This window comes from Phoxinus phoxinus (assembly GCF_949152265.1).
Source record: "Phoxinus phoxinus genome assembly, chromosome: 18".
Taxonomy (NCBI): domain Eukaryota; kingdom Metazoa; phylum Chordata; class Actinopteri; order Cypriniformes; family Leuciscidae; genus Phoxinus; species Phoxinus phoxinus.
This window is the reverse complement of record NC_136893.1, coordinates 16,284,219-16,309,066: the sequence shown is the minus strand read 5'-3', so window position 1 is coordinate 16,309,066 and position 24,848 is coordinate 16,284,219. Positions and strand designations below refer to the sequence as shown.

The 24,848-nt window shown below is 39.1% G+C and overlaps 1 protein-coding gene across 8 annotated transcripts; it reads right to left on the bottom strand.

Annotated features, from left to right (window-relative positions):
* Positions 1-4: 4 nt before the first annotated feature.
* On the bottom strand, positions 5-24,440 carry usp19 (ubiquitin specific peptidase 19). 8 transcript variants are annotated; one of them, XM_079587930.1, is made up of 26 exons: positions 23,986-24,440; positions 22,579-22,908; positions 19,414-19,545; positions 18,700-18,836; positions 17,845-18,351; positions 17,445-17,748; positions 17,177-17,333; positions 17,027-17,098; positions 16,810-16,925; positions 14,164-14,381; positions 13,854-14,046; positions 13,627-13,760; positions 13,358-13,516; positions 12,988-13,098; positions 12,658-12,768; positions 12,414-12,515; positions 11,238-11,378; positions 10,989-11,107; positions 10,729-10,872; positions 10,257-10,594; positions 10,062-10,178; positions 9,759-9,975; positions 8,823-8,975; positions 6,825-6,991; positions 6,567-6,742; positions 5-1,378 (listed from the first exon to the last, which is right to left on the bottom strand). In XM_079587930.1, exons 2-26 carry the CDS (start codon positions 22,742-22,744, stop codon positions 1,238-1,240), a joined length of 4,332 nt encoding a protein of 1,443 aa, XP_079444056.1. In that variant the 5' UTR covers positions 22,745-22,908; positions 23,986-24,440; the 3' UTR covers positions 5-1,237. The 8 variants fall into 8 exon arrangements, with proteins under 8 accessions (XP_079444056.1, XP_079444055.1, XP_079444059.1 ...); XM_079587929.1 differs by having other exon boundaries at positions 14,164-14,387; positions 23,986-24,400; XM_079587928.1 differs by lacking the exon at positions 5-1,378 and adding an exon at positions 3,715-4,199.
* Between the last annotated feature and the right edge of the window lie 408 nt (positions 24,441-24,848).

The following is a 24,848-nucleotide window of genomic DNA, read 5'->3' as shown; positions in this document are numbered from 1 at the left end:
GAGTGAGTGTGATTCCTACCCCCACCTTTTCAATTGTTTAATGAAAGATCAAAAAGAGAAACAATGCATAATTTATTTCCGCAGCCATCTTTGCTCATATTTACCAACAGGGCCAATAATTCTGACCACAATTTGACCAAAAGTGAAGTATGAATTATTTTTTCAAGAGATTTTCATGATGTTCACTTGCTAATTACAATATTTTACTTCAAACTTACATGCAAAACTGAAATTTGACAAATGAATATGCACGTACAGCTGTTACATCTAAGGTTGTTACGCAAAAAAGGCTTTTATTTATATTAACCATTTGTTTTATTCACAGCAGCATTCTTACGACCAAACCCACAGTCCCCGCTTACTATGCAGTCCAATACGAAAACAAGGAATGGGGAAACAAGACAATCCACTCAAAACGTAGGAAAAAAAGAGATGGTATATGATACACCGTATTACTAGGGCTATTGTAGGTCAACATGCATCTCAGCCAATCAAACTTTTGCATTTCCACAGGATCTTACATGGCGTAAAAGAAAATAGAAAATGTTCAATCACTGGATTGTCTGAGAAAAGAAATAACAGGACATCAAGTGTGGTAATGGCCAGAGTGTGAGAGAGAGAGAAAAAAACCCTCCAAACAATCTGCCTTGTCCTGGTCCATACTTAAAACTTCACCTACAACACACTTCCAGACTCTTTACAGAGAAACAGATCAGTCCAGGCAACACTTCAGTGAGGAAAACAAAAACTCTTCTGTGCATCCAAACAAGCCATGTTGATCTCACTCATTGATGGACTTTCAAAGTAACACCTCATGTAAATACAAGCAAGATAAACATTGTATTAGACACCTATCATGAGACATTGTGAATGGCATAATTTCAAGGTGTTAAAATGTTTACATGTACATAAAAAAAAAAAAACCTTGCAGATCTGTGCGATTCCTCTTATGACTGTATTTAAATGTGTGCACCTTCCAAAATTCCTTGTGAATGTGTTTGAGGATTAGTCTTTATTTTAAGCATCAGCTTATTGTACATCATCTGAACATTCAGGCCATTTAACCGGATGTTTCCAAACAGTGTGTGTTGGAAATGTACACCCAGCATTTTTTTCCTCCACATTGCTAATGTAAATAAAAGAAATTGAGCACCTTTGCCATGCTAGTTCCACTTGTGACCATTAAAGTCTATTTATTTATTTGTGAGGAAGCAAGTCTCCCTGACTGGGTCAAGTTTCAATCCACCTCTTCCATGCTGCTGTAGGACGGGGCGGCACATTCTCCAGAGTGTGCATACATCTCAGAGGTCACTTCCGTGCTCAACTGAGGGGGTCCGTCTGGGTCCAGGTCTGTCCCAAACAGTGTCTGGCTAGAAGCCTGTAAAATAAACCACCGTTATAGAGAGAAACTTTAGGCATTGTCTGAACGGAGTACATGAATGCCAACCGCTAATTCAAAAAGATCAGTGATTTCAAGACCGGGTCATTTTGAATTATTTATTGGTGGTGAAGAGCGTAGTACAGGCACTATAACAATTGAGCAGCATTTAGTGGTCTCAATTATTGCTGGGATATTTTGTGCAGCATCATAAATAACAAACATTTTGTCATTTTAAGATTATATTTAAATCACTTACCCAAACATTCAATTACTGCTTAAATATGATTACATACATAAATGATGTATAACGCAGTCCTGTGCCATTTATCAAAGATTTATCCTTAAATTAGAACCAGTCACATTTCAAACAGGAACACCCATGATGACAATGACCCGTGACCCTTAATGAGGTACGGTAATATCTGATGGTATTGTTTTGGGTCATGGTGTCCAGAGCTGAGGCATTCACAGAAGCCAAATGTCTTTAGGCTTTGTAGTTTGGACGGCTACATGAATGATCATAGCCCACCAGCATCCCTGAGACTGTTGAAACTGCCACATTACCCACAAACCGCAGTACCATTCATCTTACAATATCTGGATCCCATCTCAATTTACAACATGTGCGACTAGGATTTGAATCAATTGATCAAAGTACAGAAAAACTCACTGGTTTCCCTAGTTGTGTACAGAAGTACAGTACTGAGTTGACCTGCCTTGCTGACTCAGAAAACGCTAATCTGTCAACCTATTTTTAAAAATAAAACATCCTAACCTCTTGGCAGACTACTGACAAACTTTGGCAATAATAATAATATTAATTAAATAAAAGAAATTCATTTAGTGGTTAAAATTAGTAAATTATATAAATAAAATAATTAACTAAAAGAAATGTAACAAAAGTGAACATGACACCATAAAAATTAGTAGCAAGATTTACCCCAAAATACAAAGAATATGACTCCACCAACCTTAAGTCAACATGAAATACTAGCACACAGCTCATTTTACCTTTAGATGACATCATAAACAAGGAAAAGAAACAAAGCAAGACAGGATCTGATTTCACCCGCTGGAAATGATTGGTTTGTTAGCGTTACACACAGAATGGGGTCAGAATTACCGGTAATGCAAAAAAAAATCTAAAACGTTATCCAGCCATTGGCCAACATTATTTTCATCAGCAGAAAAATAATAATTAATATATATAAGAAAAAAAGAACAAAAAATATATAGCATATATATATATGGTATATATTTTTTGTTCTTTTTTTCTTATATATATATATATATATATATATAAAAAATCCTGGAGAATAGTATGTACTGGTCATTCATGTATAAGACCAGAAAATTGCATTAGAGTAAATGGAGTAAATAAGTGAAGTGATGTGAAGGCCAAGTATGGTAACCCATACTTGGAATTTGTCCTCTGCATCTAGGTTAGTGCAAACACATTAGGAGCAGTGAGTAGTGAACACACACACACACACACTGCAAACCGCGGACACACACGCAGAGCAGTGTGCAGCCATTTGCATTCGATTAGCGGTTAAGTGCCTTGCTCAGTCATTTCCTGCCGGTGTCGAGAATCGAACCCACGACCTTCAGGTCCGACTCTCTAACCCAGGGTTCCTCAAACTCGGTCCTGGAGGGCCACTGTCCTGCACAGTTTAGCTCCAACCCTGATCAAACACACCTAGCTGTGAGTTTCTAGTGATCCTGAAGACATTGATTAGCTTGTTAAGGTGTGTTTGATCAGTGTTGGAGCTAAACTCTGCAGGACAGTGGCCCTCCAGGACCGAGTTTGAGGAACCCTGCTCTAATCATTAAGCCACAACGGTAACTAGAGTACCGGTAAATTATTTTGAATTCATGTTGACTTTAAAATGCCACCATCTTGCTGTTTATAAAGGCAATTCAATTGAAATATTGAAAACAAAGCTGATACACAATGCTGAACTGAGGTCAGTTCATCCAAAAGTGAAAATTCTTTCATAATATATTCACCCTCATGTTGTTCCAAACATGTTTGAACACAGATATTTTGAATAATGTCAGTTTCAGTTCCCATTGACTTCCACTGTTTGGACAAAAAAAAAAAAAAATCTTCTTTTGAGATCTGAAGAAGAAGTCATTCAGGTTTGGCATGACATGAGGGTAAAAAAATATATTACATTTTTCATTTTTGGATTATCCTTTTAATATTTGTAATCTAAGTTTTAAATTATTGGTTAGTCATACAGCTAAAATAAAATCTCAAATCTGGCTAAAAAGGAGGCAGCAAATAAAGATCTTTTAACTGCTATTAGTATTTTCCTGAGTATTTTTTTAAACATTCTGTACAATGCTGTAAAACAACTGAAATGGGACAAAAAATAAAAAATCCTGACTGGCATGGCTATATCAGCCTGTGTGACTCCCAAGCTAAAAAAAAACATTAAAGTTGCCATCAAAAAGACTCATGACCTACAGTACAATCAGTTTAAAGTGCAAATCTTTGTACTGAGGGTCTGCAGCTGCAGTGAGTAGTAAATCAAGCCCAGTTGGACCAGTATAACAAAGGATAGATGAGGTTGAACAGCAATGCTAGGACTGCAGCCACAGTGCCCAGGATGAAATATCTCAGGCGTTCGCCGTCACAGTAATCAGAGATGCCATCTCGTCTGCGGTGAGAAAGCCCTCTCCTGCCCTCTTCTTCTTCCTCCAGCCTAGTCCTGGCTCTTCTTCCACGTAGACCGGGGCGAAACAGGCTCCGAAAAGAGGCCTCTCGCTGCCCCTCCTCATCCTCCTCCAGTTCCTGCCATATCAGAGACGCCTGCGATTGGCGGAAACCTGTGTCAGCTTCTGGGAAAGGGCCTTGCCTCATCATTACACCGTAGAACACCAAATACACTTTCAGAGAGCTCACTGCTCCAGTTTCATATGCCGCTCACACACTCAGGTGGATGAATAAGAAGATTAGCATGCAAGAGTAGATTCCAGAAGTAGAATTTTCAAGGTCACAGCTTTTTTTAATCAAGGTACACACCCTGTAGCTGATGCATCTACTAAATTAAAGGCTAAATGTTTCCCAAGATGCACCCATAAACAATCAGTTCAAACTTTAAGGATGGACTAACTTGGATCATGTGTGCCTCATAAATCATGAGCCTGATGTTACCAAATTGACCTCAAAGTTTTGCGACGGTCAGTCATGCGTTCAACTGAGCAGAGAGCAAGATGTGAAGAAACTTATGGTGTGGTCAAATTTACTGTTGCGCTGCGAAATTTCACAGGCGAAATCCAGTTATTTCAACAAGAATCTGTGCGTTTGGGAGTTTCGCATGAGGCTGAAGAAGTCCCCATGCAAATTTGCTGTGCTGACCAACAGAAAGCTGCTTGGTTGAAAGTGACTTGTGTGAACGGTGCTTCATACATCACTGCACTATTGTCATTGGACCTTTTTAGCAAATTACATTTTGACCGAACGTTTACACATTGCTAAAACCTAGGTTTAAATTTCATTGCTGAATATTTTTACTTTTTGAAATGCACAAAAATTAACATCAGAAAGAATTCATGCGATCCTAACACAATCCGTCAAAATCCACTCATATTATGGCGCTTTTCCACTGCATGGCACAGCACTGCTACTTTCCACTGCAGTTTAGTACCTCTTCAAAGTGGGTTGGATTATAGACTGATAGTTATAGTTGTGCCACCTCTTCTGCAGTGACATCATCGCAAACGCGACAAACAAACGCACAACACAGGATCAATGGAGCTCTTGATTCTTGGCATGTGGATGTTTTTCCACTGCAAGACAAAGAAGTTTGTTTGTTCGGGTTTGGTGTCTCGTGTCGCAATTCCAATGACGCTGGTGATGATTCTCTCCGACCAATCAGTAATCTGACTGAGTCACATTTCAGTATCAGTATGGCTCGCCTGGAACCTCTACTGAGGTGGTACAAAAAAAAAAGTACCAGGTACTAGGCAGTACAGTGGAAACCCCCCCAAAAGTGAGCCGTACCGTGCCGTACCATGCAGTGGAAAAGCGCCATTAGTCTGGACTCTGAAGATATCATAAGGTGATTGTACTCAAGGACATCTGAGAGAAAATAATCCCTCATGAAACCGCTAATTAAATCATAATCATTAGGGCCCATATTCACAAAACATCTTAAGGCTAAAAGTAGCTCCTAGCTTGCCAATTTAGGAGAAACTCTTAAAAATAATAGGCGTGTCAGTCCTAATTTTAAGACTCCTAAATTTTTGCTCTAATAGTACACAAAGCATTTTAGCGAAAAAACTAGATCCTAAATCTGTGAAACGTTAGTAGTCAAGACAAGAGCACTCCAAAATCACAAACAATCCTAATGGCTGTTGCTGGCAATCCGCCAAAGACATTGTACATGTACGCGGTTGCCCAGGCCTGTTTGTTTGAAGCGCGAGAGGCGTCAAAGCTTACGCTACTCCTACATCGTCAAGTGTTACTCTTTTGATGCAAGTAGACTTGGTCACAACCGTCTGCCAGAAGCTAGTTATTTTGGTCGATAAAGTTTTAAATATGAATATGAATTTTTTTCTTACATGAACGCATCACTTCACTTCAGAAGGCCTTTATTAATCCCCCCCCAGAGTCGCATGGAGCACTTTTATCAGGGATGGATGCGGTTTTGATGGACTTCCAAAAACAAAAACCCATTCACTCCCATTATAAAGCTTGGAAGAGCCAGGACATTTTTAAATATAACCCCGATTGTATTCGTCTGAAAGAAGAATGTCATATACACCTAGGATGGCTTCAGGGTGAGTAAATCATGGGCTAATTTAAATTTTTGGCTGAACTATCCCTTTAAGACTTCTCTCTATTCCCTAGTAAAAGTTGGTCAGCAGCTTTGTGAATAGGTTTTAAGAGAAATCTCTTAACTAAATACTTTATGAACTCTTCTATTTAGGAGAACTAGTGGTAAGATAACATGTTTTGTGAATTTGGCCCCTGATGCTGTCTGGGCATTTTTGAGAGATACCTCATTTAAAAAAATTTTACCAATGGAGAAATAGCCTTTTTTTTTAAAAATGAGAATCCACAAGGAACATTACCCAATCCCTTGCAACTTTAATGAACAAGTATATAGCCGCTCTACTAAGATTAAATGTTTTTCCATTGGGCTGCGGTGACATGAGAAGGTGCTGAGCTCACCTGACTGGCAGCACCACCAGTTGCAGCAGAGGATTCGGCGCCAAGGGGCCCCAGCAAGTGAGACGGCCTCTCCACTGGAGAGTTCCTGCGGCGGTAGAACAGCACATAGGCGTAACGTGTCACCACCTGACTCTCTTCCACCGTCGTCACTGTGCTGTCATCAAACAAACGCCAACCTGAAACAGTAAAAGACATACAGTGAGATGTTTCATATCACAGCTGGTGAAATGTTATTGAGCTAGAAGAGCTCACGCGTACCAACGTCGCTGCGCTGGCTGTTCTTGTCACTGGGAAGACGAGCGTAGGCCGTGTAGTGTCCTCCGATCATTCCGCCATAATGGTTAATCACAGCGTAGAGGTCATAGATAGGGGGCTGCTGGATGTCACCCTTATGACCAATACAGAACTTACTCAGGTCCAAGTTTCTGATGAGAACAGAAAAATCTTGGTGAAACATCTAATATATTGCCAATGCAAAACTATTCAGCTAAATGACAGTCACAGTTCATACCACCCTTAAACTTCACCTAAACTATAAGGATTCATTTCTAACAACTGAGATTACTCATGTAATTATTATTCATGTAATACTGTTACATGAATTAACAGTATTAATAACATTAACGCATTTTAAAAATGCTTAAAGGGCACCTATTATGGAATTTTGAAATTTACCTTTCATGTAGTGTGTAACATAGATCTAAGTGAACAAAAACATCCTGCAAAGTTTGAAATATGAAAGTGCACCGTATATAAAGTTATTGTCTTTCAAAAGTGAGAGTCGACTCTGAGTCATTTTTATGAATCGTTAGAAGACCGAAGCTTTTTCTCTGACTAGATGACGTCAACTTGTCAAGTTATTTGAATACGATACGCCCACTTATTGCTCTCCAAGGCCAGCAGGGAAACATCATGGCGACGAGACGCTGTGTTCTGAAGTGCGACTCCCAAAAGCAAACTTTTTTCATCTGCCCAAGGAGGAGCATTTGAAGACTAAGTGGCTACAATTCATATATACAACTATACCACAGAAGTATAGTCCGAGCCTTGTGCTTTGTTCGCGTCATTTTGAAGACGATTGCTTTTTAAATGCAATCAAACTTGGATTGAACTGAAGGATATTGACTGATATTGAAGGAAGGTTCAGTTCCAAGTGTATTTGCATCAGCTTCCTCCTCCGTATCACAACCTGTAAGTTTTATTAATAATTTTTGCTTTTATATTTTATGTAGCATGCTTAATAATTATTTTGTCTGTTGTGTAAGCACCATCTAACGTTAGCTTCTAAGTCTTCAATGGCAATTGTATTGAGATATGTGAAGTGTTTGTCGTTGTTTTCGGAGTTGTCTAAAGAATAGAATAATACCTCGTAGTAACGTAACTCCATTTTTTTTTGTGTAAAAACGTTATGTTTATGCATCGGGCTAATGCAAACAAAGACTGATTGTGCTTTTACAATATGAACTCTGGGCTATGCTCGCTAACATAACATTCAATTATTTATCTTATTTTTCGTTTTTTACTACAAACTATAAAGCAGTGGACTATAATCATTATTATAATACAATTTAATTGATAAAAGCATCATTGTACTCCGTGTTAAAAATAAGTATTATCTATGTAAACACTGCTGGGTCATCTGACCAATCAACGCAGATTAGCGTCGCGCAAAGGAGGGGTTTGAAAAACGAGTCGTTTGATTCATTTGGGAGTCGGTGAGCAAATCAGGTAAAAATAAATGCATATTATACGAAAACAAAAGTGTTTTTTGTCATTGCATGCACGTAAAACTGTTGTTGGGGACTCCCTAAACAACATTAGGAACATTTTAAATGTCATAATAGGTGCCCTTTAATTTGTATCAAACTAACTAACTTGTTTCAACCAATCATAACATATTCCAATTTATTTGTATAGCAATTTTCATTAAAAATAAATAAATAAATAAATAAATATAAACCAACTCAAAATATTAAGAAAAACTATAATAGTATCTCAATCATACTAAAATAACACTGGTTTGGGGTTAGGAAAAATGTGACACTGAAGACTTGAGTAATGGCTGCTGAAAATTCAGCTTTGCCATCATAGATTAACTACATTTTAAATTGTAATATTACCGTTTTACTGTATTTTTGATCAAATAAATATAGCCTGGGTGAACATAAAATACTTTTCAACAACATTTAAAAAAATCTTACAGACCCAAACCTTTTGAACCCCTGTGCTAGTGAATGTCTGTGAGACTGAGTGTACCTGACTGGGAAATCGACCATATCATTAATCTTGTCCCTCCATATGAAGCTCCTAAATGAGAAGCGCTTAAGCTGGATGATGAGCACGTTGGGAAGCCGCCAAAGCAGCAGCTGTTTAGAGGCCTCTCTGTGTTGCTGACACTTAGGACAGTACCTGAATCACAACAAAAGAAGATTTAAATAGGGCAATAACATTGATGATGACATTTAAAGTGCCCCTATTATGCTATATTAAAGGTTTCTACGGTAATTGTGTTTCTTCAACAATAGGTTTACATGCTGCGATGTATATGAGAAAATGTTTTTTTGACATTGGATGCATCGCCTCTTTTCTCAGTGTCTGAAACGGCTCAATCATGGATCCAGTCTCTCTAAACCCCTCCTTTCTGAGATCCTGCTCTGACTGGTCAGATCTGTTGTGATTGGTCTACTGTTAACAGCGTCTGATTTAAAACGAAATGGCCATTATATATCTGAATTTTAGGTTTTGGAGGTTTCCTTAGCACTTGTACAGTGATACAAACAGTAACAATAGCGTTGGTTTTACAGTATCAATTCAAGCCCGAGTCTTCATCCTTTGGAAGTGCATGCAAAGTGGATTTGCTTTCTTAGTGCAGAAAACAGCGTCTTCTCGAAATGACGATAACACGAACGTAACTTTTCAAGGTCTCAGCTACAAATAGAATGTCTTAAGGGCAGGTCAAAGAAGATGTTGTTCGCAGGCAGCCAATGAAGACTATAAAAGACTATATAAGCTGGCACTATGCAAATGTGTAACAAACCTATGTAGGTTTGTAACAGAAAGTGAGACTGGAATTGCTGACGACTCGTTTCGGCAGTTCAGAATCGAACCGAAAAAGCATAATGGGGCACATTAAACACCTTGTTAACTGCACTTCATGCTTCAAGAGTTTGAAATTGATGTGTATGTCCGTACCATGCCTCTTCAGGTGCCAGCACCTCAGGTTTGGTAAAGAGGTTCAGGCACTGCTCTAAGGTGAAGTGTCCTGCCCTGGATGTCTCCGTAGCAGAGCCCGGGTCTTCATCAAACTCCAGCTCTTTAGAGCGCACCAGTACATATTCCTTCAGCCGCTCATTGTTCTTCCACACCAGCTCCAGCGTGCAGTCATCAAGCAGCTCCAGTACCACATCACCTGTAGGTGGCGCCAGGATGATGAAGATATGCTTTTCTAACACAAGCATTTTAAAAAACACATCCATCCAAAAACCTCTGACTGACCTTTGTCCTCAAGTTTTTTGTCCTCCTTTTGGTTTGTTTCCAGAATGGTGATGTAGAATTGAGACGCACTTCCACTTCCAGACTCTGCTGAAGGCTGCTGATACCCAGTCACTATAGCTACCAATGAACATACAATCATGGACTATTCCTCCACAACAAACAAAGACTTCAGCAAAGAGCTTTAGACCAACATACCTTCCGGTTTAATAGCCTTTTCACATGATGTTTCTTTCTCCACCAAAGAATCTTGGGAGCTGGTGGCAAGCTCACAGCATCCCGAGTCACTGGTGCGTGTGGAGAGGGTGTCCCCATCTGCTGCGGAGAGCGTAGACACGGTCTCTGTGTGCGGGACTGTGACAGAATCACCCTGCTCCAGTAGGTTTTCTGCTTCTCCTGCAGATGACGGCTCATCCTCCTGCTGTTGAAACTCTGAGGCACTGCTCGCCGTGGAGGTCAGGTCAACACGGGGCAGGCTGGCCTCTGGGGACGTCCTACCGGACTGGAAAGGTGGCTGGAACACATTGACAGAGTACCTGCACATAGAAATGAAGGGTTACACAGTGCTGCTTTTTCCTAGTTTTTCATTTTGTCACCATACTCTAATCTATTTGCTAAAAGTACTTCATAAAATGTTTTAATAATAATTCTGAATCTACTGTAATTATACCTAGAGTAGCCTTCCAGAAGCTGTGTGAGACGGGTGTAGGTCAGCCTAGACTCAGGCACAGTTATTAAAAACGGCAGTCCAATATTCTCCACATTGGGCCGGCACATGGTCTTGTGATTAAGCCAGTGGTTTTTCTGGCAGGCCCTGTAATCAGAGGAAAGAAACTTACCACCAACTAAGCCAATACATAGTCTCTGAATCCTAAGCGTGATCTCAGAGCCAGTACAACACATGCTTCTGATGAACAGATGGAAACTCACTGATTGCAGTAGCCAACACGGTAACAGCGAGTACAGCGCTTGAGCTTCTCGTCGTCAGAGGCAGGAGGCTTCAGGCAGCCAGCACACTTTGTGATTGGGATGCTAGGAACCTGAGGTCTCTGAAGATTAATACCAAGACACAATCAATACATGAAATCATAGCAAGAAAAACAACAACAAATACTTCAACAATGCTGACACAAACCCACAAAACCTAAGGGGAAAATAAGTCATGGAAATGGTGTGTACCTGTTGGACTTTCAGCAGCACCACCCTCTCTTTGGCGAGATCTTTAGACAACATCTCAAAGCAGAAGAGCAGGTCACTGGGCGAGACAGTGTCTAAAGATTGAGATGGTGAAAAGATTCTGTGGAACCTACCCTTCACCACCTGAGAGAAAATATAGAGACTTATAAATGACGTACAAAATTTAGGAATATCACAAGTCACATAATTAAGTCGTAATTAATATAATTTTTTTTTTAGATTCTGGCAATCAAGAAAAAACTAATATTGTGGCACATTCTGTTTTGCAATGTTACTGTGGACAAAAATGACAAGCAAGATATTAACAATGTACCGGTAGTAATGTTTTTTGGAGAAGAAAAATCTGAAAGAACAGTTATAAAGTAAAATAATCCAATCAATCAATAATGTCAAGGATTTCCTTGAGCATTCCTCAAGCATGAATTCAATGGCATTTTAGTCAGAGTAAAATTGACTAACATTAATAAACAAGACAACAAATTATTGACAAAATTTAAAGGATATTTTCATTAAAAGACAAAAATGAGTCATAATTTTTGTCAATAATTTATGACTAATAAACAATGTGAAAATAAACACTGGAGCCCAGATTAAATCTTTTGATCATTAACATTGTATCATGGTGCCCTGCCCTCTTTTGGACTGTTGATTTAAAAATCTGGTGTTCTCTTATATTTTTAAATAACTGAACTAATGTTTACATAATTGAACTAATGAACTAAATATAATCGATATTCGAAAAAAAATTGAAATATTTAAGCTAAATTGAGTTTTCATTAGAATGTGGCAGTGTTCTACTGTATCTAACATCTACTGTAGGAAAAAAGAAATCTATAAATAATTGATGTTTCCAATGACTAATCGTGTTAATAAAGATTTCCATATTGACAAAAATAATTATGATTTTGACCATAATCAAGCAGCCATACACACCAGCATATTTTCCAAATCAACTCTCTAAATATTTTAGAACACAAACATGTATCATAATTTAGTAATTAAATAACAACTGTTTATTTATATTGCTCGTTTAAATTAATATGCGTTACATGTTCCTAGGGCATTATATAGTAAAAAATATGTTTGCCACTAGAGAATTTGCCATAAGACATGGATCAAACAAGAGCAGATGAAGGGTTCAGAACAGAATCATCATACCTCTGCCAGCCTCAGATTCTCTGGTTTGGTCCTCACACTGCGAGATATTGAATCCAGAACTTCAGTCGTGCTCGAGTTCTCTTTACTCACACTGACCAAAAACTACACAAACGGTTGGCAAAGGGCAAATGTTTTATATCAAATATTAATAAAACGAGATTGCCCATCTAAATAAAAAATTAAAAGATTAAACCCTTTATGCACAGGTTTGCTAAGTAACTTCCGGTTTTTATGCTGTTTTTACCTTGACTGGTTTCTTGTGAGGCTCTTTAGCGAAATAGAAAACAGTCAGCACCTTCTGCTTCTGAGGTAGAGGGACAGGCAAGTACAGGAAGGGGTCAAAGGTTATGGAAACCTAAAAAAAAGAAGAAAGAAATTACAAATGAGTAAACTCACACAACCATACTGCAAACCGATACTGGACCATCTGCCCAACATCATCAAAACTAATAAACATTTCCTAACACACAAAGAAGCCCTAAACTGGGGGGGTGTTGGTCCATCCTCTCCTTATTCCACCATGAGAAATCTGGTCACCCTAATCATAGGTCTCGTTTTGCTCTTGATGCATTACCTTAGAACACATTGGACACACCAACTTTGACTTGTACTGGCCCTGAAAGAGGTCAACAATGAATGAATCGTTCCTCATTTTATGCCTCTGCCATGCCTCTTCTGCAACAACCTGCCAAATAATAAACAAGAACAACGTTGAGCAGATTTGTAACCATACTTGATACAGTGCAGAGACTAAAGCTTGATGTTACTAATGAGAATGCTTACATTTGTCAATTGTAAAACTTAATAAAACAATTATTTGCTTGTTTTCCTGGTATTTGCACACTCAGCTCCAAATCTAAGTATGCAATCCCTTCCCAAAATCAACTGAAACCATTACAGGTAATATTGTTGTGTATGTTTCGAGACAAAAATCAAGAACTCACTTCATCCTGACGGCCGTCTGAGTCAACGGTCTCTGTATATGGTTTGTCTTGAATGCGGTTCAGGTCCTCATGCAGCCCATCCAGCAAGAAAGCCATAAACTCCTGAGCATCGTGCTGCGCGTAGCCTGTAAACTGACTTGCCTTACTGGCAACTATAGCCTATGAAGAGGAATGAAACAACACCCGGTCATTATAGGTTTTTTTAACAATCACATATGGAAAACTACAAGATGTGGTATAACAGGACAGTTTTGCTTCTGCATGGATACCTTTAATTTGGAGGGTTGAAATGCATGATGAGTGCCCTTCCACAGCGCTCGAAGTAGAACAGCAAAGCCAATGGCAAGTCGTCCACCCGTGCCCAATGGGTTATTACAGTTAATCTCTGACTCAAACCCCCGGTCTGAAAACAATAAACACCACAAAAATACATATCTGGGTAAGATACATAACCATATGAAAAGTATCAATTCTCATCAATGAAAATGCCACTGACCGTGGAAATAATCCCTGAGCTCCCGTGTGTTGGAGAGGGACTGGATCACACTGTTCATAAAGCAAGTGTTTCCCAGATTGACCAGTCCAGTGAAGCCAGGGAGACACACCTTCTTCTCCTCCACTTCTTCAGCTCTCTCACTGCCTGCAGGAGGAGTGTGAGTCATGGGCTGCACCATGCAGGTGGGCTTGGGCTGTGGACAGACGAAAAAACAAGTCATATGTAACAGGCTTGAGACCAGTTATGGTCCACTAGATTATCATATGTGACATGAACATGATGACACATTCTTTATTGTCTGCTATAGTACCGTTACAACAGTTGGTTCCTGTTTGAGGGACATTTGTTCTTGGACTGAGCGAGGGGCCACGGCATCCAGGCCGGAGTCCTCTGGGGCTCGAGGGGGTTTGGCTTTCTCATCTCCCACACGTGGTTCTTCTTTAGCAGGAAGAGCATGCTGGCTGCTTCCTGGCTGACTCTTCTCAAGTGTAGAAGGGCTGGAGGGCACAGCAACCTTGGCGCCCCCCACTGCACCTTAAACAATAGACAACAGACAATAGACAAAGGAGCTTATGGTTAGCATTTAATAGTCATAGCTTCAATCATTTCTTATCAATATCAATGTTAAAAACAGTTATACTGCTTAATATATTTGTGGAAACAATGATGCATTTTTTTCAGGATTCTTATATGAATAGAAATAAAAAACAGCACTTATTTGAAATAAAAATCTTTTGTCTCAAACAGAACAGTAGTGTATATATTGTTATAACATAACCGCAACTGAATAACTATAACTTAAATTTGTAACACGTTTGGCTGGGTATTGGAAACCACCTCATGATACAATACATTTTGTAATGCATTACTATACAACAATGTATATATAATCGGACTGGCAAAGCCCTAGTAAAACGCAATATTAAAGTGGAGGTTAAATTTGAGAGAAGGCTATGTAGAGAAGTGTGGGTCAGGAGCCTGGCATAAAGACAAGAACACACTGGCACATTTGGCTTGACCCAGTCTCACGCTCGTATCGAGTTACTAGATCACTCCCTGTAGTCACATTCCTTTTCTTGACTGGTTCCCTCATTTCAGCATGTAAAAAAAAAGTCCAGCTTTTCCACAGTAATAATAACAACATGTGTGCTCCCTATTACACATATCAGAGCTCTCAGAAAAGATCATGGGTCCAGTTGTTCTTATTTAGCTAAGCCTTAAGGGCCATTCACACCAAGAACAAAAACTACAGGTGTTACTTGAAAAATTAGAATAAATAAAAGCACATCCTCTGGCCTTTTGGCACTGGTTAACAGGCCAATAGAATCTAATTATAAGGACTGATGTCACACTTTTCCAATTAATGCCCTTTATGTTATAATAATAATAGTTATAATACAATTATGTTATATTTAAAAGCATATAAGGTAAATAATATTATTTCTGGTCTCTGAAGAGTCTCTGGAACAACTTTGTTGTCAAAGTATTTGTTTTTTCAAAAGGAGATTATTTTTATCCGGCCCTTGCTCTGTTCGTTCTCGTGTCAATACATTTGATTATGAAAAGGTCTTTGGTTCAGGGCTGACAAAATACACGTTCACCGTTTCTCTTTTTAGATTTCAAATGCCTATTCTTTCATTTTTAGTCTCTTTAAGGACTACGTGTAGGCAAAATTATAATTTTAACGTTTGAGGATTCTCTTTTAAACTCTGATTATATTTTATCTGCTTAGATTTAGGAGACTATATCACTTAGAGGTCCTGGTCTTTCGCAGGTCTCTCGACACAAACTCGCCAGTCCTGGTCGTAATTGGTTATATATCTAAGATTTGCCGTAATTCACACGTACACAATAAAAGATACTGTGCAAAAGTTCATTTATTTCTGTAATTCAACTTAAGAGGTTAAACTAACATATTATATAGACTCATTACATGCAAAGTGTGATATTTCAAACCTTTATTTGTTATAATTTTGATGATTATGGCTTACAGCTATGAAAACCTTTTCACAATATGCTAATTTTGAATTTGGGGTTTTCATAAGCTGTAAGCCATAATCATCAAAATTATAACAAATAAAGGCTTGAAATATATTACTTTGCATGTAATGACTCTATAGAATACATTAGTTTCACCTTTTAAGTTGAATTACTGAAATAAAGAAACTATTACACAATATTAAAAAAATTCAAGTTTCACCTGTATAAAGATAACGATAACTCTATTTGCATCCACACCAACAAACGATAACGGTCTGTTTATTCTAAGCTCGCACGCTGGCGTTTCAAAGTGTGTACAATTTCCTCAGCATACTATGTTTTGAATTAAGCTAGTGTAATCGATCTAATAATCTAACAGTGAATTTAGCTGACGTAGTCAATATATTGGAATAAAAACAACACCTAGTCTTTTTCATCGCAACTTCAAAGAAAGCAAGACAATGTTGTTGAAACGAGCGCTGAATACCTGAAGTAATACTTCTCACCGTTTATTCAGAGGGTATGAACGATTATTTTCCAAAACTTGACTTGTTGACAACGCTTGACTTGTCAAACAGTGGTGGATTTTTCTGGACCTCTGCAATTAACTTCTCCGCAATGTCGTCTGCCATTTTAAATTAGAATGGATTCTGATTGGCTGTCAGTGATTTATCGTTCAACAGCTGGGAAAACAATCGTCCAGAGAGTGATCTCAACGATATAGTTTATCTATATCGTTATAGCTGTGGAGTGAACTCTGCTATTCTTTAATATTGAGAACAATTTTTAGAACTATCTCTTTATCGTTAACGTCCTTGGTGTGAACGGACCTTTAGTCATGGAAACACTGTTCAGGCAGCTATTGCTATGGAGATGTAAGACATCATGAAATGTAGACAAATTCATGTGCATGACATAATCATGTGCGTTTGTTTGTAAAAGACATTCAGAAGCAAAGAGAATCCAGGCAGCAGACCTTGTGTGGCAGGGGCCTCCAGACCCCCCCAGCGCTGACTGTGTCTTTTCTTCAGGGTGATGTCGATTCGGGACGGAGTAAAGGCATAGCTGGACTGATCTGGCTGGATTAGGTTCCTGAAACATCAGCAGATGGAACCAATGAAGAAACCCTCAGAAATGCACTCTTGACTAGTAGTGGATCGACGGAGATCAGGATGCCCATCAGACAATCTTACCTGAGTTTAACCTGCCATTTAAAGACAGTGTTTGGTCCGCAATCCGGATGAAGGCGCAAAAAGTTGGGATCACTGTGGACATTTTCAACAATTAATGGAAACTTAAGAGTTACTCATGGGGAAACTCATGTGTGCGGATGAATCTCTCACCTGGTCTGGAAGATAAGAGTAAAGTCTTGTTCCCTGAAGAGCACCCTGGAGGTCTGCCGGCAAATTTCTTTCAAGTAGACGTTAACAACCATCAGGTCTGTCCCTTTCTCATACGAGTCATTTTTCACAAACTTCAAGTTCACCATCGGCTCCGGACCTTAGCACATATCAGTCACGAAAGAGAATAAAAAAAAAAGGTTAAAAGGTTTTGGGTCAGTAAGATTTTAAAATTAGGTGTCACGGTATATTACAAATGTTCTTAACTGACCTCCTGTATCCTCCTCATGGTTCCCTCCATGTGGCTCCTCCTTGGACTTGTCTCTCTTCTCCTCTGAGCAGCTCTTCTGAGGAGACTCTTCTCTCTTTGAGGATGTTGAAAGAGGCTCTCCAGACCCTGAATCATGAGATGGAAGCATTTTAGGGATCTGCGTATCAGCCTGTGGCTTCTTTTCCTCTGTCTCATCTGATGCTATTTTTTCAGAGCTTGTTTGCACGGGAGAAGAAGAACTCTCCTGCTGCGTCACCTTCGGCTCACACACGGAGGGAGCAATCTTGCTCTCATCTGCTTCCACCTGTAAACAACACAAAAGACGGACCACAGGATGTGACAGACTCTTTCCACCATTCTGTTTCCTGCTGATTATTTTCATTTTCGGGTGAAGTCTCACCTGAGCATTGCTTTTTGGCCTCCTGTCCACTCCTTTTTCTCCCTGCGATGCCTGGCATACTTGACCTTTGACCTGCACCTGAGCCCTGTTGTCTTTTGCATTGCTAGATGAAGAGGCACCACTGCTTACAGCTGATGTCTGTGTCTTGCCATTAACCGCTTGTTTGGATTGAGACTCCTTCGAGGAGCAGGGAGCTAGAGGGGGCTCCTTTGTGTTTCTAGAGGGTCGTGTGGTGCGCTTTGCGCTGGGCTCATTAATCCGGTCTTCTTTATCGCTTGATTTAATCTCTGCCGCCTTCACGCCTGTGCTCTCAGTGAGCTCCACCTGTTTGCCTTTCATGCCTCGTTTCAACCCTCGGTCGGGTTTACCCCGTTTTTGCTCAGCAGAAGTAACTGGGGGCATTTTTTCAATGGTTTCGCCAGATTTTTCAGACCGCCCTGTGGTTGACTGCTGGTGGTTGCTGCCATTCTCTGTAAGGATGTTCACCGCTTCAGTCTTTTTCTTGTTCTGTTTAATGGGGGAACATGAATAAATAAAGCTTGTCTGAGGGATCTCGGACTAGGAAAACATTCATGAATGCTCAAATGCATGGCCACACAGTTCTGACATTGCTCTTTCAGACCAATAGGAAATCGCCCTCAAAAGGGAAGTCTAAATAGACTAATAAAGAAATTGCATTAGATGTCAAGTTTAGTTTTTAAAAATGTACAGAATTTCTTTGTAAGGAATGGCAGCTGTATCTCCCCAACAAAAAAATAGGTTAGATTAGTGGGAGTGTAAAAAAATAAAAATAAAAATAAAAGGAGATGGTCAACAAGAGAAAAAGAGCAAAAAAGAATGAGCAGGTGTTCTTACAGCGAAGGTGGGCCAGGTGTTGAGGGGGATCTTCTTGTGCATGACAAGCTGCAGAACATTTGTTTTCTCCTTATAAAGCAATTTACTGCAGGAGGCTTCAATCTCTTCGTGGAGATGACAGCTCCATTCACGGCCATCTGAGAACACACAAACATCACAGTACATACTACTGTTCAAAAGTTTGGATTTGGTAGGAGTTTTTTGAAAGAAGTCTCTTAGGCTGTTTAATTTAACTGTTTAATTTATTTTTAATATATTTTAAAATGTCATTTATTCCTGTGATGTAAAGCTTCATTGCTCCAATCTTCAGTGTCACACGATCCTTCAGAAATCATTCTAATATGCTGCTTTGCTGCTCAATAAATATTTCTTATTATTATTAATGTTAATGTAACAGTTGTGCAGCTTAGTATTTTTGTGGAAACTTTGTTTTTCAGAATTATTTGATAAATAGAAAGTTCAAAAGAGCAGCATTTATTTGAAATATAAATCTGTTGTAGCATTACAACAGTCACTTTTGATAAATTGAATAGTCCTTGCTGAATAAAAGTATTAATTTCCCTCAATGAAAAAAAAAAAAAAAAAAAAAAATCTTACTGAATAGTAGTATACATTACTACACTCATAAAAAAAAAAAGACAAACAGCACACACTAACAAAAAAAGACAAACATGCACCAAATACGATGGCCACAAGCACACACACTGTCCTTACCCGGCAAGCGGATGTGGCAGGCGGAATCAGAAAAAGCAGAATCGATATCTTCTACTCTTAGCACCCCAGCATCTCCACAGTTCAGCCTCACAATCACCTCATATGCATTCTGCTTCCAGTCCAGAAACAAATCTACACAGAAAAATGTACATTCATGTGAAGCTGGATCTACTACTATAACAGAAGAAAACCCTGACTGTAATTTAAAGTATTATTCCATTAGCAGAGGGAAAACGCAAGAACATTTATGTACAGAGAAAACAATGAGTTGCTACAAATTAAAAACAAAAATCAAACCTGATTTCATGATAACGCTACACAATCTGATAGCCAGTCATAGCAGAAAGCCCAACTCCCTTCGATTTCAAACTGCACTGTTGAGTTTAACATAGGTACGTGTGAGCCAGCAAGTCAGAGAGAGCAGGAAAGAGCGAGAAAGAGAGCGTGTTTATCGCTAAGGATCAGGCTTCAGGGTCAAGTGACAGCTAGTCCCGTCCCTTTACTCTCTCTCACTGTGACACACAGATCTAAAAGGTCATGAAGACGCCGCAACGCCCCACAGCCGGGTTTCTATTCCACGTGATGTCATCTCCACTCTGCCAGTGTCCCATGAGCCTCCCTTACATGACAGGATTCATCTGTCCATAGATTCTCCCGCTGTTCGTGTAGGGATGGTGCTCTGAAACATGACATTTCGACAAGAGAGAGAGACAATGGCGCACCCATATCGAATGCATGTAGAGAGGCCAATGAGGGAGGAGTGAAGTCTTCTCATGTATGTGCCGGGCAGTCACTCCACTGACCTTGACAAAGCACTTCTTTACTGAAGCAGAGACTCACAGGCTTGGATTACAACACTTCAGCACAGCACTGCAGAGGCAAAACACTCAGCAGACAGGGCACAGGCTGGCATACTGAGACAAAAAAAAAAACTAATATATGTTTGTCAAACCTGTAGTCACGTGTCTCAATAACCAATGGTAATCGTAAACTGAAAACTTTTCCAGTAGATTTAAGTGTCAATGTTTTGATTCTGTGAAGTACATACGAGTGAACCGGTTATAAAAAAAAAAAAAAACTTTTCTATCTATCAGTTGTTGATTGGATGGAGGCAGATCTGAATACGATCTTGCAGTTGACTAAGAAAGAGACAGGTTTTATGCTAATTAAATGATTCGAGAAGTCTGGCATATGCAATCTAAGAGAAGGCAAGTTGTAATACTTTAACTTACAAGGTCAAAAAAAGAGATTAGGATCATATGCATGGATGAAACCTTCAAGATCACTAACATGCATTTAAAAAACTGAGTGTAAATTCCCATTTCATGCCAACAAGTATTATTAAATATCAGACATTAATTCTCAAGTTAGAAGTGCATAGAAGCTTGTTTTCACCACTGAATAAAAAGGTAATAGCGACTTTTAGCTTACAATTTACTTATTTATTTATTTTTTCCTCTCACAATTGTGAGTTTATATATAAGTGTTATACAAGTCAGAATGGTGAGATAAACATGCAATTGCGAACAAGTATTATCCTTAGAGATAGAAGTTAAGTGTCATTTGCAATTTTCTCTCATTCATATATTCTTACCCACTTAGTTAACTCATTTTTCATTGACGGGTATGAACATAGAGCTATGTGGGCTGTTACAGTATGTAGGAATATGGTATGAGTATGCAAGTACGTGTGGCCATGCAGGTGTTTAAGTATAAATGTGGTTGTGTGGGTAAATGGGATGTGTAAATGTATGTGATGCACAGATGTATAATTATGTAGGTAATATATAGTTCTATTACGCAGTCAGTCACATACTCATTTAGCTTCTTGGAGTACAATATTTATGACTTGTACTTATAACATCTATGAATGAGAGTGGCGGGGGGGGGACTTATTGTAGAACATATTGGGATTGTTATCAATGTTTCCCTGTTTACGAAAAAAACAAGCAATTGCGAGAAAGCGTCAGAAATGTGAGCTGACTTTCTCAGAATTGCGGAATATAAACTTGCAATTTTGAGAGAAAATAGTCCGAATTGTGAGATAAAAATAAAATAAAATGTTGTATTTTTAAAAATTCTGTGGCAGAAAAAAGTTTCCATAATTGTGCAGCTTAATAATTAGCGCAAATCAACAACAAAATCATGACTATGTAGTTCACAATTTAAACAGTACTAATTTACTTATGGAGTCAAAAGTAGAAATAAAACAGTTCTGCACTACAGTTATCTGAAAGTTAAACAAAAAAACAATCTGTAACGGTAATACAGCAATAAAAATATATCTCTTGCCTGGTCAACTGAAGTATATTCAACAAAGTCTAAGAAGCTTCCGCCATATACTTTAAGATTAAGGTTCTCCATGAATGCCAAGGACATGATAACTTTGATGATTGAAAAGCCATCACTAACCAAACAAATTATTACTTATGGACTTACATAAACATCCAACAGGGAAAATAAGGCTCATTTAACAACTGCCATCAATGTAAAATTATACATACCTATATAAACATTATTGTTGTAGTTTAACTTTCATTATCACTTTGTTTTGTTCAAAGATAATTACCATAAGATGATTATCAGAAATGTCAGCCTAAATGAAACTGGATTCACAACATACATACCAACTAAAACATGCGTCTAATGCCACACAACCACCAATTCAATAGGCTAGCTACAGTGGCAGAGCTAAATCAATAGGGACTACCATAGCAGAACAATTACGTAAGTTCAGTATGTTTCACAGGGTTAATGTCTGCTAACTTCCCAGTGCCCCGTTTACCACACTACGCAACAGATTGGAATCATCCCAGCTCTGCAAAGGAAAACAGGACAAGGACTATACCTTTAATGACTTTAACCTCTAGCAACAGGCCAGACTGCATTTTAGAACAGTCAAAAGGACACTGCACCACAGACGCTTTCTATCAGTTCATGTTACATTCGATACCACTGCAGTAAAACAATTATCCCACACTATATTTTTGCCCAAGCAAATGATTCAAATATCTGTCTAGGTCCCAACCAATGGCTTGAGTTCCAAAATTAACGCCAGGCGAAAGGACAAATGAAAAAGATTAAATGAATTGAGGTAAAGGACCTGAGTGAGATAAAGAAATTCAGACCTAATTTGAGTCTTTAGAAACCATGTCCTCTCCTCACCTTTCCTAGTCTCTGTGCTGTTGGCTGAGGCTGCCCGCTTGGCCTCCTTGCTCTCCTGGTTGACTCTGTCCTTCTGCTTCTTCTTGCTGGTGCTGACCGCATCGTCAGGTCCTCTCTGACCTCGCCTCCGGCCCGATTCACTGGGTCCTGTACTGCTGCTGGCCATCTTCAGCCACTTGCCGCTAATGGGTCGGCCGTCTCCTACCTCGCTCCCGCTGCCGGAGCTGCTTCCACAGGGATCTGGATCTGAGCTGGGCCGTTTCCTGCCCGGTCCAGCTATTTTGGCGGCGTTTCAAGTGAGAGCACTCCCAGAAGAGAATCAGAGGGAGACTGCAAACAAAAACAACAGCCATGCATGTAAGGGTTAGGTGGTAGGGGTGGGAATCACCAGGGGCCCAACCATACGATATTATCACGATTCTTAAGCTACAATATAATATAATTAGGACTTGAAACATTTTACAATATGCTGAGAATTTAAATTATATAGTGATTTATTGCCTTTTTATCAACTGCAAATGTCACAAATTGAAAACTCTGTCCACATAAGTTATATCAAATTTTCTATTTTCCTATTTGTTGAATATGTTAACAAAGTGTATTTTGATCTGAGAATAATGTATTGTCACAATCATGTTTATTGATTCGAATTTGATTGGCAATATAAAAAAGGAAAAGGCACCTCTTCTTTAAAAAAAAAAACACTAACGTTATGTGCTCGGACACTCAAATGTTCAAATAAACCTATTTGATTAGTGAACACTGATTAGTGAATGTTTATTAGAAAACATTAAACGTCAAGCCACCAACAACGGTTACTGTCAGTGTCCTCACACTTCGATGTCATTATCCCAATATGGTAAATTTGGTGAAAGAGAAGATATCTTTGAGTTCAGTAATTTCTATAATGCCTTTTGTTTTCCATTTCAGTTGTCATACGAGAAAACGATATCCATGGAAACGCAAGCAGCTTAAACCCCCATAATGATCGCTGCTAACCCGACTAGCTTAGCCTGTTCGATTATATTCCACACTCAAGTTGTCTTTAACTCAAAACATTTCACCAACAAACTGTCACTTAACGTTAACCTTGATCTAATGCTGCTAAATATAATTTATATGAAGTGTGACATTCTTAACTGTGTTGTTTGGTTGTTGGAGATGCCGGTTAGCCGTGTTGTGTGGAGAGCGAGCTAAATGTCCGTCAAAGGGAACCGAGGCTCGAGGCCTCTCGCGCTGCGCCGACTGCCCAGATAATCACGCACGCGCTTAGCTTCTACTGAGCCTGAACACTTCTCCCGCAAGGTCGGGTTGTGCGGTATTGTCAAAAGTGTGCATACCAGCAAGAGAAGTGAGGGCATTTTACTATATTTTGATATGACAGCAGTTGTTTAGTTGAAATCTTACTTTGTTTCGTTGCTGTTCTGAAATGACGAGTCGCAACGGCGTGTCCTTTCTTTCGTTAGCGGAGCCGCAGCGACTCTAGCTTAATTCAGCACCAGGCTTCGAACACGGCTGCGGGCCGCCGATCTCCCCTGAGCCGCATCAGCTCGCCTCAACAAACTCAATGATTCTTTATTTCCAAAATAATCCTAACCAGGACCCATTTTGCGGAGTTAAAACAGAAATCAGGCTGATGTAAATACAAACAAAGACGCAAAGACGTTGCCCGTCCTTCACTTTATGAGCCGACCACTGCTCTGTAACTCACACTTTGTTAGAGAACAAAAACAAACCGGGTAGCGACGGCGATCACTCCAACATGCTCCACACACAAACATACACACACACGCACGCACGCACACACACACGGGCCACTTCCGGGCGGCCTGGTCCTTGTGCGCTCACAACCATGCGCAGATGAAAACTATTGTTTTGAACAGAATAAATTCTGTTCTTTTGAATGTATAATTTTTGTAATAAAAAAATGCCTCAAAAATATTAAGCAGCACAACTTATTAGAATGATTTCGGAAGGATCACGTGACACTGCAGTGCACACTGTGTGGCAGTATTTTTGTAATTCCATCACATGAATACATTACATTTTTAAAAATATATAAAAATAGAGAATTATTTTAAATTGTATAATTTCACAATATTCCTTTGTCGTCCCCTCCCTCCCCCCTGTAATTTATTATATTAAATGCAGCCACGTTGAGCAGAAGAGACTTTAAAACTAAAGAAAAACATTTAAAAATGTATAATGAACTATGTTAGACGAATGGTAAATACATTGTTTGTATTTGTTGTATAATTTCTCTCATTTTA